This window comes from Lichenostomus cassidix, chromosome 4A, assembly GCF_008360975.1.
Source record: "Lichenostomus cassidix isolate B80296 chromosome 4A, HeHo_3.0, whole genome shotgun sequence".
Lineage (NCBI taxonomy): Eukaryota > Metazoa > Chordata > Aves > Passeriformes > Meliphagidae > Lichenostomus > Lichenostomus cassidix.
This window is the reverse complement of record NC_139485.1, coordinates 3175745-3193456: the sequence shown is the minus strand read 5'-3', so window position 1 is coordinate 3193456 and position 17712 is coordinate 3175745. Positions and strand designations below refer to the sequence as shown.

The following is a 17712-nucleotide window of genomic DNA, read 5'->3' as shown; positions in this document are numbered from 1 at the left end:
CTGAAGTGCACTTAGATGTCAACCCTGAAGCTCCCAGAAAATGATCCCTTTTCTGTGGGCTGCTGGATTAGTGCTAAATGATAAATTATTTAAAAAATCATGTTAAAGCAATCTTTTAGGAAATATTCAGGTGCCATGGCAATTTGTTAGCCCTTCACGTGGGACAACAGCTTTGGACAAGGTGAGAATGTCAGCACTACACAGTCACTGACTACCCACTACTGACTGTGGGACTTTCAGGGCCATGGCCCCTAACGTGGGCACTGAATTTCCTGCTTCACACGAGACTAGCATAGGCAGGTTTTGCAGTGAATTCCAGTGGGGAGATTATTATCAAACATCCTTACCTGAATAACCACACAAGCTCAGCCTTTCAGCTCAGCTCCAGCGTTAATCCGACTGCATTGACACAACCAAAGGCAAGAACTCTCAGCAGCTCAGTGCCAGAACTGTTTTCTCTAAGCAGATTTTTCAAAGAAATAAAGCAACTGAATGCTGCCATCTGCTCTGTAAATTAGGGTGGATTTACCTCGGGTCAATTTGCAATTGTGACCATTCAGAAAGAACAGCACTTCAGACCCACAGGGAAATGCCAGCACAAGCAGTTGTGATTGCATTTAGTGGCTCCTGGAGCTGGAACTGGCCTGGCAGCACTGCCAACTTGCTTGATTTCTCCATACAAAGATTTTCCAAACATGTAAATGAAGGACATACTCAATATCCTAATAATGGTATTTCTTCCAGAATATTTTCATTGAAATAAATCAATAAAACCCAGCTCTCTGTACTCACCGAAATGGAGCAGCTGATGAACCCTCCTCTTTTATGCACTTTCATCAAGTCTTCAAACAGCTTAATCTGCTCAGAAATAACCTCACCATATTTGCCCTCTGCCAAATTAACAGATTCTGCCACTGCTCCAGTGAAATCCACCAGGGCTTCTGCAGCACAGCCTCCATCCAGGGCCTGGTAGGATCCAGCCAGCCTGGAGGCAACAGAGAACATTCTCCGTTTACAAGTGGCTACAACAAGTGCTCTTCTTTGGCATCAAGGCAGGGAAGACGTTTGTGTCTCACCAAGGAAAAAACAGAACAGAACAAAAAACCCAGCAGATTGCAGATAAATCTTCCCTGGTTCCTAGGATCCTTAAGGGTTTGGGCTGCTGAAGGAGACTGCTTTGCACTCCTTTATGATTTACCTCCTCCAGACACTAAAGAAGGTATTTTCAATCATTTTTAAGTTTAGCAAATCTAAAACCTATGGAAAGTCTGATAGAACTGAAAGACAAAACAAACAGAGGAAGGGACCACACAGGACTAAAAGGCCAATGAACCAGCTCATACTTAGCATAAGCTTTCTCCAGCAGTGCACTCCAGAATTCATTCCTCACGTTGGAATGGCAGTAGATCAACTGCCCATTCTGTGTTGGCAGCAGATCATCAATCACCACCTCTGTCCACTCCCCAAAGCGCCAGAAACGGAAACGGAAAATCCCAGCGTATTTCCCTGGCTTCTTGGGGTCCCATTCCTGTTCCTTATAATCTGGAATCACCTGAGAAAGCACAGAAGGGGAGTTCAGCAAGTGCACTGTGCTCAGGTTTATTCCCAGGGCAGAATGCCCCAGAATATGGACTGTGCTGGCATTCATCTCCATGAGCAGCTGACCCTACACAGGTGAAGCAGTGAAAAAAGAGGGTGAATTTGGTACAAAGTCAAATACAGTCCCACTTCAAACAATCCTTTAGGAAAGGAAAAGTCATACTGATCTGCAGAGACAGATAAAAAGAACCCACTGTGCTCTCTGCCTTTGTTATGTCTGTTCTTTAGTGCTCAGCGTGGAGTGAGGAGGTCTCGTAACATGAAAAATAAACTGTGAAAGAAAAGGAAGATTTGAATCCACCAAAATTCACCCCTTCCCAGTGAGAAAAACACTGGCTGATAGGCAGGGAAACAAGCAAGGTTAGCTTGGTTTATTATCTTTATTTCATGCACCACACACATCAATCACCCACCTGCTGCCAGAGGCTCTTCCTCAGAGCCAGGCAGGAGCAGGCAGCCACGAACCAGCAGTTCCCCAGCTTGCCCTGGTGGAAGTCATGGGAGCTCATTCCATTCACTAGCAGGTGGGGGTCGTCACAGAGGTCCTGGCAAAGCAAAGCAGAGATTACTGGAGACTCCAGAAATGATCACAGCGTCCTTCCAGTCAAGGAAAGCAGCAGGAAATGATGCTGCTGACACCTGAGCTCTGAGCTTCTCCTTTCTTCATTGCCATTCCTTTGGAAAGCCTCCTTCCCCAACAGCCTGAGTTACTGCACTGACCCCAACCCCAGAGCACCAAAGAAAGAAGAGAACACCTCTTTGTGAAGCACACCTTTCACTCTCTGGGTCTGATAATTCTCATTTATCTGCCTCCTATTAGAACTACTTGTTCCTCCTTTCCTGTTCCCATCTCTATTCACGTGCAGATTCCCACCAGAGCATGGCTGGACCTTCCTGGGATGTCTCCCTGCTCCTCCCTGGCTGTCCCCTTGCACAAAAAGGAGCTCCTCTCAGTACCATGGCCCATGGGAAAGCCACAGGGGTGTATTTTGCAGCAGTGATGTGTTTGTTCCCAAAGAATCTTTGAGAGAGGTGATCTGCTGAATGGAGAGGGAACCTCCCACAAACACTGCAGCACACAGGACCATCCCCAATGGTGTGGAACCTGCTGGTTTCAACCCAGGGACTGCTCGTGACACTCCCCTGTCAGTCACTGCTCTTCCTGGCTGCCTGAGAGGGTGGCAGAGCAGGCAGTGGCAGGAAATTCTGCTCTTCCACAGTTTCATTTCAGCACTGTGGAAATGATCCCATGTCCAAGGATTAGAAATGCAGAATAAGTAACTCCCTCTCACCTCAAAATGGCAGGAGAGCCCAGATTTCCTGCAGTCTGTCCTGTTTGCTGTCAGCAGCAGAGGAAGGAGCTGTGCTCCTTACCTATGGATTCCCTCTGCCCTTTGTTAATTAAAGATGATGATCCCAAAACTGCAACCCAAGCCTGGCTATAGACCACAGGCATCTCTCTGGTGTCACTCTGACAAATCAGCACCAGATTTACTTATTTCCAGAGAAAAGAACCATCTCAGTGCCAAGCTGAGGGATGGTTTTCCTGGGCTGGTTTAGCCAATGGCACTTGAAGTCAGCTCACAGCATGGAATTCGTGGAGTTGCAGCCATTTTCCTAAAGAAAATTATATTTTTTTGCATGAGACTTTTCTCATTAAATAACACTTGACATTTTAAATGCCTGTTGGGAAACAAGCAACTGATCATTACATGACACTGCTCCTCTGTCAAGAATTCTCAACATGTATCTCCACTTACAGAAAATTCAAAGCTTATTAAGAGACCTTAACAAAAATCTGAATAACGAAATGGTGCCCACGAGGAAAACTGACCATGCACAGGATGCTCATCAGCATCATGGACAGATTCATTCAGCCTCCCTGGATGCTCTGATATGGAATGGCAGCAGGACCTTTGGGCTGGCACTTCAGATGATGTAAATCCACCCAGTTGCAGGGTTGACATCAATTGGCTGCTTGGCCTGCAAGGTGGTAGCACACATCCCACATCCACTTGGGGTAGATGAGTTTCATATCCCATTTCCAGGCATCTCTGGCATTAATAATTTCTAGTTTGTTTTTCCTTTCAAAATGCTATTTTGTTAGAATAATAAATGAGGGATAAATGGAGCCATTGGGGTTAAAACTGTCTAAACTTTTCTGTCACTAGCAGAAGCCAAAACTTTAATTGGTTTTAGAAAGAAACTAAGCACTGCCATGTATTACAAATATCCTATTTGGTTTGTTTTGATAAAAATAACCACATTAAACTACCATTTTTTAATTGATGTGTGTCTCACATCTCACAAAGTCCTCAGAGGAAAAACAGAGCAGCATGTGCCAACTGCCAGAATTTATGGATGAGATCAGCATTTGCTGACTACTGGGGCCCAAAGCAAACATGGAACAGCAGAGCTCAGAAACAGCACCTCCCTGTTTCCACCAGAGTCATCAAATTCTCCAGGATCCTGCTTGATAAACCCTTTCTGATTAAACCTCCTAAGGCCCCTGGAGTTATGGGGCTAAAGATGAGCACAAGAAAATGCCACCAGTTCTGTTTTTCTTGTCATTAATTACAGCTATTTTAACAGCTCCTATGGTGACTGTCACTGTGGGGCTCAGATGAGACACATTAACACTGAGGCACAACCTAGAGCTCATTTCAGCTCTTTGCTCACTCCTGGGCTTTTTGATTTCCACCACTTATGCATTACAGCAAATTCTAAGTAATACTTTTAGCTATCTAAGCTACAATTCCCCCAACACAAGTTAGAAATGTGCTATTTCAATACATTATTCTGCAGTCCTTGTGAGGATCTTTAAGCATTTTTAGCTCCCTAAGTATGCAAAAAATAGAAATTTTGAAAAAAATCACTTTTCCAACAATGCTCCCAGCAGTGATAATTTAGGATAGTTGAGGACCAAGCCAGTTACTATCAGGAATTACAAGGAAGAGATATTGCCATGAGATGTGCTCCAGGCACTTCAGGAGTCCTGATCCCTTCTCTCTCTTGCTACCAAAGCACCCAAGCACTGGGGCTGGGAGTTTCACCTTTGCAAACACAGAGGTTTAACCCAAATCCCTTCTCTCAGGATCATCCCTCACATCTGTACAGTGAAAGAGAGGAATATCTCCCCATCTCCAAGAAAACGTTATTGGATCTTATTGCACATCATTAATGCCTGACAGCCACGCTATTTCTGCCACAACACCACAGTAAAAGCAGTTGTTGCAGTATTTCTGCCTGCAGGGAGCATTCCATGATCCAAACCCAGCTCTCCCCTCACAAATGTTCACAATAAAATAAACACCATCTGCAGGACTAAAATTAGGCTGTGCAGGGTCTGAAAGTGAGGCAAGAGGTTTCAGAGCCTCACAGTTCTGCTGAAAACTCTGATGCTCTCATTGTCCCACCAGCCTTTCATTTGTGTGACAGAAGTCTATTTGTGTCACCTGCCATCCTCGCTGTGTAGGTTTGAAATAAGGGACATTCAGTGTTACTCAGCCACTGATGCTGGGAGGAATAAAGCTCACAAACCCCTTTTTCTGTGATTTTAATGGTCTATTTCTTTGTAGCAGACAACCTGGTCAAGTGGCTTGCAATCCTTTCCCAGTCTGGATCCCACAGCATTCCCATCTGTGCTTTCCTAACCCCTCATCCAAGCAGTAATGAAAATCCTAATGGGTGCCAAACTAAGGGAGATTCCTGTAGGACTCCAGCAACACAAGCCCAGCTTGAGAGTACTCCAAGTAATTGATTTCCCCAGCCATGCACCCCCATTACAGAAGTTTTGCAAAACAATGTGAACCATGGGAGACAACAGATGTGCATTCCACTGGAGCCATGAAATGGTTTGCGTGTTACTCTGTCATGATTCCCTAAAATGAAATAAAAATTAAAAAAGAAAAGGGATGGGTTTTATCTGAGACCAGCTGCACCACTGAAAATACAGCAGACAACTGATTGCACATTGATATATGCATTAACTTCAGGTTGCTGTGGCTCCTTTGACTCTTAAGAGTGATTTAGGTAAAGGAGAAAATTCCCCTCAGCTCTGAATGTGCATCTCTTGGTGTAAGTATTACCAATATCCATGAACTAAAAATTATGTAGTATTGGTTACAAATAGGGAAAAAGACATTCAGAGGGTTGATTAATGAGTTGTGCATCTTCACAGGCTTTAGCTGAAGCTGCACTGTGAAAAACATGAACTGTAAGACATTAAGGGAGATCTCAGATGCCCAAGAAAAGGGAAAGATGATTTTTTAACAGATTAGGGTCTGTCAGTTGTCTCAGACAGAAAAACAGAGATTCAGGGAAAGGGAAGAAGAAAGAAGAGCAGTAATTGTTCGCAACTAAGACTTTCAAAGGATTCTGTAGCACTTAGAGCTTACTTTCTCCAGCACTCTTTAGAGAACCCAGTCCTAGCATGAAAAATAATCCACATTTGCTGGACCCAAGACCTACAGAGACAGGCACTATCAGACTGATCTACTTAAGCCCAGTACACTATTCTCTTAAATGTTTTTTAAAGTAGTTTGAATACTGTCAGAGCTGAGAATTGTTTCCATTTTCTGCCCTTCTCCCACTCTCACATCATCCTGAGTCAACTCCTGTGGAGACAGTGTAGGGAAGCAGGGGGAAAGGCAATTCTGTCTGAGCATGGATGCAAAAATTCAGCTTTGGCTGCAGCTGGCACTGAACCAACCTCATCTAAAGCAAGGCAGCAAAGACAGCACCCTGTGGTTGTGGAGCTGAAGAGGTAGATGGGATTGTCTATCCTCTAATAAAGCCCAGCTGTGCTGGCATGGTCACAGAAACCCTCCCTAGAATAGGCTGTGTGCCAAGGCATTTGCAATTCACCTCAAGAAGAAAAATGACCAAGCCCAACTGAGCTGGATACTCCAGTGCATGCAAAAAGTCTTTTACAACCTTGTTATGGCTCAAAAAAACCTGCCTGTGGAGTGAAAAAAGAGAAGTGACCCCTCAGGGGACAATTCTCAGAGAAATCTCCATCCAAAGAAACCCAAGGTCAGGTGTGATCTGACTGAAACAGCCCTTGCTAAGACCAGGAAGGACTTTTGTCCGTGCTGTTACACCATGGAAATCCACAAAAAGCAGGTTTAGCCTCAGGTTTCTGTCTGTACACCCTGAGCTCAGGATGTGTAATTCCTCTGTAAACTTCACGCCCATCATCCAGCAGCATCAGTTCCCGAGAGCAAGATAAAGCCCAATGCTGCTGAAAAACAAACTGAGCTGCACATGAGCAAGGGGAAGAGCATGTCCAGAGCTCCAGCCTTGTGAAAAAGAAAACTCAGCTGTTTGGGGATTGAGAAATGCTTCTTCCCCCTCCTCCCTCTCCACTAAATCCTGTTACAAAACCAAATGCATCACAGACATTTTTATAGCTTTTTTTTTTCCCCATTTTCAGTTTAAGCCTAGTGGTGACTAACAGTCCATGGGTTTCAGCCTTGCCCTGCCTATGGGACATGTGTATTTGGGAGGCTCTGAATCAATGGTTTGGAAGAAAAACCCTAAAAATTGAGCAACACGCTGTGTATCTTGGCTGCCTCTAGGTTTCACCTGATCCCTGGAGCACTCTCCAGAATGCTGACAGGGCTGGGAAGGGCTCAAATGATGGGGCCTTGGGCTGACCTTTTCCTGAACCTCCTAAGTGTGTGCTGAAGCCCTGCCAGTCCTCTGCCACTGCAGCTCAAAAATCACTCCAGACTACAATGAAAGATTTGCTGCTCTCCCAGAACACCTATGAGAACAAACCACCTCAAAGCACCTCTTGCTGCACTGAGTTTGTGATGCTACAGAACTGCAGCACATCTGTGACACTTCTAGAGAAAAGCTGCTTTTCACTGAATTTACCAGAAAACAGCTTTTACCACCTGCTTTCTTCCCCTTATACCTATTCCCTTCTCTAAACTCAGTCCCACAATTTTGTGTGACTTTTCCTCCCAAGCAGCAATCAGAGATGCCATTCCTAGGACAGGATTCACCTCAGGCAACATCAAATTCTCTCAGCAAGATGTCCAAGCTCCCCTGGAAGCAGAGCACAGCTCCTTTCAAAGGGCACTGCACAGACATTACCTGGCCATGGTGCTGTAACACACGAGAGAGGCCTGGGAAAGGTAATATTTCAGAGCAATTCCAACCTCTATGAAACTTCATTCTCAGCTATTTCAAACCTACAGCAACTGTGACATAATATGGGGGAAAAAAATTAATCAAAGTCTCATTTTAATTGGTTAAATAAATATACATATTTAAACTTACTGGGGAAAGTGATCATTTTCCATCCTAAAGGCACCATTTTGGGGTCACTAATCTGAAGTTTAACATTTCTGGAAAAATGCTTTTACAAGAATTTACTGTGATTTTGAGGTGGTGATGCTCCATGAAAAGCAGGTAGTAGAAGTCATAAAGAAAAACTGACTGTAGCCCATTTCTGCAAAGAGCAACGTTCCAAGGCAGGGGAAATTTCTCTGAATTAAATGCAATAACAGAGGATGGCCAAGGACAAAGGCAGCAGGTTTAGAGTGCCTCCCTGACCTCCCTTCCAGGCACACCCTGATGTGGCTGAGGTCAGACATGGGCTATAAGGCCACTCACAGTTCATCAGACTCAAAGGCCACCCACTTCATCTCTTTATTGCTTCCTCAAAACATGATTGTCCATCAGATTCTTGGACAAATTTCCTTTGTAAAATAAAAAAAATAAATAAAAACAGTAAGAGGAGGAGGCTGGAAAATGTCACACACCATTTCTCACAGCACTGAAATATTCGGCACTGGACCAGTGTGGAATAAACTATTCCCAGGTCAGAACTCCTGACTGTCCAGCCCTAGCTGGGGAGCAAAATATTTCCTGTGCCTGATAATGAGCATCATTTTGGCTCAGTGGCCATGATCTTGTCCAGTCTGACCTTCTGCTGTGTCTCAGGGGGTTGGCAACTGATGCAGATGGAATTCTCCATCACTGCCTTTTATGAGGAAGGGAATTTGCTGTTTACAAAAAAGTATCAGGCAGATTTCAGCAAAGTCGCTTTTTGGTTTTTTAATTTCATTGGGTATTTAGTGGCAAAACTAAAGTCAAGTCATCTAAACATTGTCTGGAGTGAAAATTTAGATTAATCAGGGAGATGATTTGTTTTTCCTGAAAGGAGATATTTCTCCCTTGCCCACCGGCAAGGCACAGACTTTAAAGGTTAAAAGGCATAAGTCTAAACCATCACATTACAGAGCAAAAACCCCTTTAGCAACAAGTTCCTCCTTTCCACATCCCTTTTCCAGCAGGGTTTGTTTTCATCCCAAATTCCAGTATCTACTAATCATGGCATTTATCTCAGACCCTTTCTTCAGGATAAAAATCCTTTATCCTCTTCTCCCAGGCTGCTCGTCTTTTCCAGACAGCACCTTGAGATGTTCTCCCACCCATTTGCTTCAAGAAAAAAAAAATAAAATTAATGCCTGGGATAACAGTTCAAGTAGCCAGCAACACCTTCCAGACACACCTTTGGAACTGTGATCCTCCCCACACCATTCTGGACTAGATGTTTGCTTCAGAACTTAAAAAGAGGAACTGTGAAATGACATAAAACCCTGAGCATAAGATTCTTAGACTATTAAATCAGTTGAGCTATATAAAATTTTGGATTTTGAATTGTTTTTTAAAAGAAATTTTGTTTGAATCAGCACAACACAACTTCACTGAGCCTATGAAGGTCAGAGTCTATGGAGTGTCTCTGTTGCAACATGACACCTCTTAAATCCTAGTCTGGACATCCTTTCTGGCAAAGATCAGCCTTAGAACATGTAAAACAGAGTATTTCTCTTTTAGGAGCATAAAGAGTTCAAATTCTACAGTATAAAAGTGTTGCTTCAAAAATGACCCAGCAACATTCATTTTACTGCTGAATACTGAAAGCCAAATCAGGGGGTCATAGAATCATAAATTCCCAGAAACTCCCAGAAAATGAAGTCAGTGAAATAGCTAAGGAAACATTTCTTAACTCTCAAAAGACAGGGGAAGGGCCTGTTTCTAATAATGTTGAGGTTTGCCAGTGTTGCTTTTCCCCTGTCTTACAAGGTAAGTATTTACAGTTCAGCCATTGTGTTCATTGGAGGGGAGGTTCATTTCTAATTTTTTGCAGATTTTAGGATGTCTGCAGAAGCTTAACCTGGTATCCCTGTGGCTTCCAAGCATATCCCCCCTCAGTGTCTTTAGTTATCACTCCATGCAAGTGCAGAGCTGCAGGGCAGATTGTCAGCTGTAAATCATCTTACAGCTGAGATGTAAAGCTTATCACTTTACATAAACCAAGGGCTGATGCTGCTTTATACAAGCAGAAGCGCAAGACCCCTCAATCCACCTCTGTCCACAGGCAGATCCTGCTTTGGTTTTGCTCATGAGACATTCATTGTGCTTTTAGGGGAAAAAATGCACTCATTAAGAGCAGGAATGAGAAATGCCATGGTTGGATCCCATCTGAAATCTTTGGATTAAATTTGAGTTATTCCTCTTGTAGTCCACACACCAGCCATTTTACCAGTTAGATCATGTGCCCAAACTTGAACAGCAGCTTTTAGGGAACTATCACTTCTGAGGGGTTTTATTTGTGGAGAGCAGAGTCAGGGAGTGAAGGAAGAGGGAGGAGAGGCCAGAGGATGAGGTACTGCATTCACACCTCCTTTTAGGGAGGAAAATCAGATGTCCAAAGCTTAAATGCCCTTTATCTGAAGGGAGGGGGAAACAGACAGCAGTGATCATGCACAGCAAATGCAGCTCTGGATGAAATCTCTGCAAATGGGCTATCTACAGGGTTACCCTACTGACCCAGGGAGAGCAAAGCCCTGAATTTTTGTCTTTTATCAGTGCCACAAGTGCTTCCACCTGTGGTAAACTTGCAGCAGCAATAAAGCTGTAAACTTGCTGACCAAAGCTCAGCCCACAGGTGGATCACTGCTAAATGAGATTTCATTCTTTGCCCACCATCGCAGGACTGAAGATTAGTACAGTCTTAGGGAAAAAACCCTATTTTGATTATTATTCTCTGTATCAGACTAGAAAGTGCTGTCTCCAGGCAAAATTCAGACCTCAATTAAGAGTATACATTTGCTCTTAACAAAAAGTGCATTTTCCCAAGGAAGGACATTTTGTTTCCTGAAAGCTGGAAAAGATGCAAATTCAAAATGTTTTAGCCTTTACGATTAAGTGAGAAACAATGCCACATACAGGCAAGACAGCAGTTCTAAAAGGTTCTTTCAGCTGGGATGGATTTTAAAAGCTTCTTTTTAGCCAAGAAAACATACATATTTATTTAATCTTTAAATAGAATTAATCTTGAAGGGAACGTACATTTAGATCACAGGGACACAGCATGGAATTCAAACAAATTACTCTGCAAATCTAAGACAGAATGGCTTACTAAACCTCAAATTCCAGGACTTTGCTCATCCCAAATACCCTTTTAAATATGGAAATAATATGAGAAAAGAATAAAGCTCTTGACACAGAGAGCATTTTTTGGATGTGGATGCTTTCCACTCTTGCTGAAGAGTGTTGACAGAACAATACCTCAATTTCCTTTGCAATTGGCATGTTTAGGCTGTAATTTTTCCTTCAGAGAAGTCAGACATTTAATTCTTTTGGAAGACTAAATCAATGAACTAACAATTACTGTAAGAAGACTTATGCTAGCTGGGGATATGATCCTCAGGCCTTTTGTTTTACAGGCTCCAAATAAATTTTACCATGTCATTCTTACCATCACCACATTGCCTCAGGACAAAACAGAAGCCGTTTGAGAAACCAATTTTCATCTCATGACAACTGAGCCAACCAAATAAAACCTGACATTTTAAACTCTAAAGAAACATTCAGAGCCTTGGAATTGTGCTGTTTATGTTCTAGAAATGACATTGAGGTTGCTTAACATTTTTTTTTCTTTAGAGGAAACAACCACAACAACATAAGAAAGCCTTCAGCCAATCTGAGGGAGGGAAATGCAAACTGGAAAAAGTGCCAAGAGAGAAGATAACAAAGTACTGGCATCTGGAGAGCTGCCTGCTTGGCGAGCATGCATGTCATTTACAAATGTTTGCCTTTAATTATATTCCTGGAAGACTTGGGTGAATAATACCATTGAGAAAGTTGCCACTTTCCAAACGCTGCCACTTCATCCTACGGAAACAAATGCAACACTCATGGAAGGGTGAGTGTATCCATCCAAGGATGTCATCCCAAAAAATGGGAACTGGTGCCTCACACTGCCCTGGTACCTGCCAGACAAGGGGAAGGATGCAGCTGTGTGCCAGGATATCCCCTGCACCCCCAGCTCCTCAGAAAGCTGCTGGAGCAGAGAGGGCAGGGATGCTGGCAAGGTGCCACCGGGAGGTTTTTTCATCCTCTCATGACACAGCCAAAGAAGGGCACTACTAACAACGAATTTCCTGAAGTGACACCAGGAATAGGATTGAGCCATCAGATTGATGTCATACGAGGCTCACTCAGTCACCAGACTGTACTGGAGAGGTCAGACCTGGAGGCTTTATAGCTCCTTGCTCATCTCTTCTTCTGAGCAAGCCCCATCTTAACAAGATGTTCCAGGCAAAACAAAAATAAAATTATGGAATTCATAGAATAAGGGTGAGCAACAGCTCGATTCTGGGAACATTTTGGCAAGTCCTAGAAGAAACATGTCACAACTTCCCCAGCTGAAAACATTAAGGACAAAATATGATGGGAGGAATATTTTATCCAGTTAGAAACCAAGAGGGTAACATGCCAAGCAATGTTTTAATGATGCCTCCCACAGACAGCCTGTTGGGGGACAGACAAGGTGACAAACAGAACACAGTGATGTTCCCAAAGCTTTGAAAGGGGCCAGGCACCAAAAACCCTGATATCAATACTGAGGTGCACCAGCATGTATCACTGGTGGGGATAAAAGTGAATTAAACTAAGTTCATAAGTTTCAGTTGTTTAGAAAAGGATGTTTTCTTAAAATAACATCCTTAGGAGAACAAAACAGGATCTGTTTCAGTCTCAACAGAGTTTCTTAAATTAAACAATCATGTCAAAAAAAGTGAGGCCTTCCCAGGTTCTGGAGCACAGTGTTCTCCCACATTTTGATTTTTCCAATTAACACACAAGGTCTCCTCAGGGTGAAGCACTCTGCCAGAGCTGGGTGTTACCAGCCTGCTGCAGAAAGGTGAGGAGACACACAAAATCCTAGAACAACACAGAATTCCTGATGCTGTTTCTGGTGGACCTTCCCAGCCACAGAAACAGAGCTCATCTGAATGAGATATCCTCAGGTTCTTGGGGCTTCTTGCTTAGAGCCACAGCACACTGCCCTCACCTCAGCCTGGCTGTGACCTGCAGGCTCTGCTTTGGGACATGGCCAAGGGTCACACAGCTGGATGTGACCCCCAGAGTGAAATCCCAGCCCCTGCCAGCAACAACTGCCCAGAGGGATTCAGGGAATGAAGAGATCCCTCCCTGTTTGTTTGGCTGAGTGAGAGGAGTCCTCAGGGCACCATACACAGCTCTGCTCCACATCCTGGCTCCAGGAACAAAACCACATCTGCAACAACCCTTGGTGTTTGGTGAAAGCTCTGTCCACTGACTTCTCCTTGGACCCATCCTCTAGAAAAGCAGGTGGCTGCACTGTCCATCTGGAATGTTACTGTTTTCCCATCACTACTCCTAGCACAGAAAACATTTTAAAATACCCCTTACAAAGCTAACACCATTCAAATAATACAGCACAGATTCTGGGTCTCTGTCTGCCTTCCAAATGCCACAGATTTGCCCTGCAGTGACACTGCAAGTCCCAAGCTCTGCTTCACCCTTGTTCCCACTGCACCATCCAGCTTCCCAAGTCCCTGTCCTGTGCCATGTACACACATGCATGTGCTCATATCCATTTAAACACATCTTTGCCTGCCTGCTCTGGGTTCATGCCCTCACAGCCCATCACACAGGCTTTATATTTGTGTAGAAATTGGGTTGGTCCCACCACAGACAGAAATACTGTTGCAAATGAATCAAGGTTTCAGCTTGCTGGGGGGGGGGGTTTACACTGGTGAAATTTATAACTGCATGTGAAGTTTATATTGTTTAATTTAAAATTCTCCTTAGCAAAATGCAATCCAATACAAAACACTTGCTGTTAATAGGATTCCCTCAGGGTCCAATGCACAGCAAATTTCCAGAGACAAGCCTGTTAATTATTACTTTGAGGGTTTGGTGACAAAGGTTACTTCAGAATAATAATAGGCCAAACCTGCAGACAAAGTCAACACACATTTCCAGTTTGCCTGGTGATAGCAGAACACCTGCAGAAGCTGAGCAGGGCTTGCAGCAGAGATGTCACAGCCACTGAGAAAGGATCAGTGTCATGCTGAACGTGAATTAGCACAGTGGCCACACTGTGGGCATTTCAACCCTGCCATCCCCTTTTCCTGGGATCAACATAACATTTCCTCAAGTGATTATTATTTATTTTTATTGTATTCAACGAGGTATATCTTGTGGCAGCTGTCTCTTCTACTCTGGCAATAAAGGCCCTTCCCTCTGCACTACAGGTGTTGGCTCCATAAAAGATGAGCTAACAAGAACACGTGAATAATAATGTTAGCCTGGAACACAGGAGAATCCTTTGGAATCTCCCTGGTTCCTCAGGAGGCTGCTCTGAGATGTTGTGAGCTGCCAACCATGTTTTACATGCCGAGTGTCATAAAAATCCTCCTGTTTGTTTCTCCCTTTTCCAGCCAGCTGTGAAAAAAAAAAAAAAGAACAAAACTTCCAGTTGTGAAACACATAAACACACTTCCAAAAAACCCCACCTTTGTTCTTTCTCAGTCTCAATGGACTGTAGGAAACTTGTACCTCACTACCTTCACCTGCCAGGGTGCCAGAAGGTGTCACATTTCCTTTTCAGAACACATTCAGTGAAAAAAAAAAATAAAACAACCCAACCTCAAAACCTTAGGAGAAAATAATAATGGGTGAAGAAAAGAAAGAAAACAAAGCTAATGATGTTTCCAGTGAATTGTTTGGCTGGACATCATCAGAACATGCTGTTCCAAGTACCTTAAAGGAGCAACAAGGGAAGGCCCTTTTAGAGCTGAAAAATGTTTCCTTGCCTCCAAGGAAGAAAAAATCCCAAGAAATATTTCAGCATTATTAGCGTATTTGGGGAAAAGTTGCAACATTAAAATTAAAACCAAAAAGCATTTTACATCAGTATTTCCTCCTCCTCCCAAAAAAAGCCACCATTCCTCCCCTCCATCTACTCCTCCAAAAGACCAATTACTTGGAACAGTCAGGAATATTACAGATGTCAAAATGACTGCAGGATCATATTAGGGTAGCAGTGATAATGAATGATAATGTTATTCTATCATGATCCCCTCTGTGAGAACTTCCATTCCTGGTTGGTAAAATGAGAACTTCAGTTCCAACGGGTTCCAGTTACTTTTTTCATCTCTGAAGATCAGTACATACTGCAGGGGTTTGAGTTATTAGCACTGTTATTTAGATTACATTTAGATTTCAACATCCCCTCCAAAATCCTGGCTGGGCTTTATAAAGTTTTGAATTTCAATGAATTCCCATATATCTCATGCACCAAATCACAGCTGACCTCCTCTGTCTCATCCCTCCAGGGCAAAACCAGGAGGCCACCATTTCTCTTGAACAGGACATTACATTTTCAGCTGCTGGTGGGAATGATCCAAATCAACTGGTTTCACCAAACAAGACAACAAGAAAGCAAATTCTGTATCCAGTTGATCCAGAATTATAGCCATACAGGAAGAGTAAGACTTATTTTGATCTGGATTTGAAAGAACTTACCCTCCACTTTTGGACACCTCCTCCCGGGAGCCCAATCCCCTGGGATCCTTGTAAACCCCACATTTCTGTGGAACAGCAATAGCTGTCCAGAAGATCACTCTCTCCACTAAATCTACCCTCATTAAACAAATAAAGCTCCGGAGGCAGATTTCTAGCCGCTCCAACAAAGAAACCCAAGGTTCAGAAGGCAAGTGGCAGTACTAATTTTACCCTGAAAGCAACACAGCACGATGGAGTCCTGCTACACCGGGATCTCAGAGGGGTGGCAGCTCATTGTTCTATCCCATCACCCCTCCCCTTCCCCCCTAGCTCAAAATTAATTCCAACAACGTGAAGACAATTCGACTTAATTGCAGCTGCATCATCTCCTGCAGCATCCCGCTGCCAATCCCGCCGTTTGAATGTGCAGTTGCCAGGGCAACGGGTGTGAAAACATGCTTTTGTGCTGCCACTTGCATCCTCGGGAGCCGTGCCAACATCTGAGCCCCGCAGCTGGCGTGGCTTTAACGCCTTCCTGGCCGGGAGCCGCCTGTCCTCCCTGCCGGGGCAGGGCTGTGGCAGGCAGCCCTTGGCAGGCAGCTGCTGCTGCTCTGCAGAGCAACACCTGCACCAGGGGACAGATGGCTGCAGCTCAGCTCGGCAGCATCGAGCACCAAGAGGGCTGGAACAACTCCACTCAAACGTGCAGCAGTGCCAGACTCTGTTTGCAGGAGGTTTGGGGTACACAGGTCATCCTTAATGAGGGAAGAAAAGACCCTTCATGATTTAGGAACAATCTCCTGGTGGTTTCCCATCTGCCTGTTGTCCCCTCACCCACTCCCTTCACATTAACAGAAGGCTGCAGCATGTCTACAGGACTACATGGTCCCTGCCTCCACAATTTTAACCTAAAAACCATGATTAATGGGTACAGAAACCTCCCCATCAATCTCTCTGATTATCTTCCAGGGCAGACTGCTTCCCAGAGTTTAGCCCTTAATAGCTTTCCTATTTCTTTAAGATGAAGGGTTTAAACTTAGGTCAGAGCCTACTTTGCCTATGACCTTTTATACCACTTTTGAGTCTGCAAGGCTTTGAGCCCTTCTATAAAAATGAACGTGCACTGCAATCATTCTCTTTATATACACACACGTGCAGTTAACAAAGAAACAGCTGACAAAACTCTTCCACAGATAATGAGTTGTAGCTGAAGATCACAAGCTAAATCTGCTTTTAATGGCAAGGAAAACTAGTTGTAACAATGGCAAGTAGCCTCCATGCCACTGCACTCGTGTGATCACAGCTAATTACTGCATACAAAAGTACCTGTTAAAATGATCACCACTGTCATCCAGGAAATCCTAAAATCCCCCAGTAGCCCTGCACAGCAGCAGTCATGGAGTGCAGGTCTGAAAGTCACCCAGTGAAGGGTACTGGGCTGTCTGTGAAGGACAACACCCATGGTGTTGAGATCAAGGATGTGAGACACATAAGGAAAAGAAGCCAGTTAGGATTGATTTCATCTTAGTGCAAAGCTGAGCCTTTCCTAGCCCTTTTCTGCTACAAACAGGCCCCAAAGAAGCACAGCAAACAAGCAAACTGCAAGACACTGACTCACACAGTGAGTCCCAAAGCCACCTTTGTACCCCCAGCAATGTTTGAGGCACATAAAAGGATTTGTGAACTCCCTCAAAGCTCAGCAGAGGCTCAGCACAACACTTTAAAACATATTTCCTCATCTCCCAGATGCCACATGTGCCGTTATTTCTAGTGCAAATACTAATGCCACAGCACACAGAGCTTGGCAGCTTGTGTTTACCTGCACTTGAACAAGAGTCAATAACCACCAACAGCAGAGAAATGTGGACAGTTCTGGGACAGACAGGGAAACAGAAGCCAGAACTTTGGCTGTTTCAGGACATGTAGCCTTTACAGAATAAGTAATTTGTTTAAGAAAACAATAATTACATCATGCAAAGCTTGAGGGGTGAGGAGGGACCCCTAATCTGATTAAGCAAGAGCACTGCTGTCACCCCGCATTTTTAACTGGAAAAAAAAAAGCAGCTGAAGGGATTAAAAAAGCACATTCAGATCTGAAAGAGTGATCATTAAACCAAGAGCCACACTCCAGAAGGGAGCTGGGGGCATGGCGAGGGGAATCTGGCAAACCAGGCAAGTGTCACTGTTCAATCCCATCCCTTTATCCCACAGAAGGAAGGCAGGAATGCAGCTACACTGAGAGCAGGTCTATGGTACTCC

General features: G+C 43.9%; 1 protein-coding gene across 7 annotated transcripts in view; it reads right to left on the bottom strand.

Annotated features, from left to right (window-relative positions):
* Positions 1-17712, bottom strand: part of CAPN6 (calpain 6) — a 56511-nt gene that overhangs the window by 25754 nt on the left and 13045 nt on the right. For all 7 annotated transcript variants that reach the window (XM_085060094.1, XM_085060095.1, XM_085060093.1 and 4 more), the window contains 3 exons: positions 2013-2144; positions 1344-1552; positions 793-985 (listed from right to left, as the gene is read on the bottom strand). In XM_085060094.1, coding sequence (XP_084916220.1) covers positions 793-985; positions 1344-1552; positions 2013-2144 — 534 coding nt within the window. The remainder of the gene's footprint in view (positions 1-792; positions 986-1343; positions 1553-2012; positions 2145-17712) is intronic.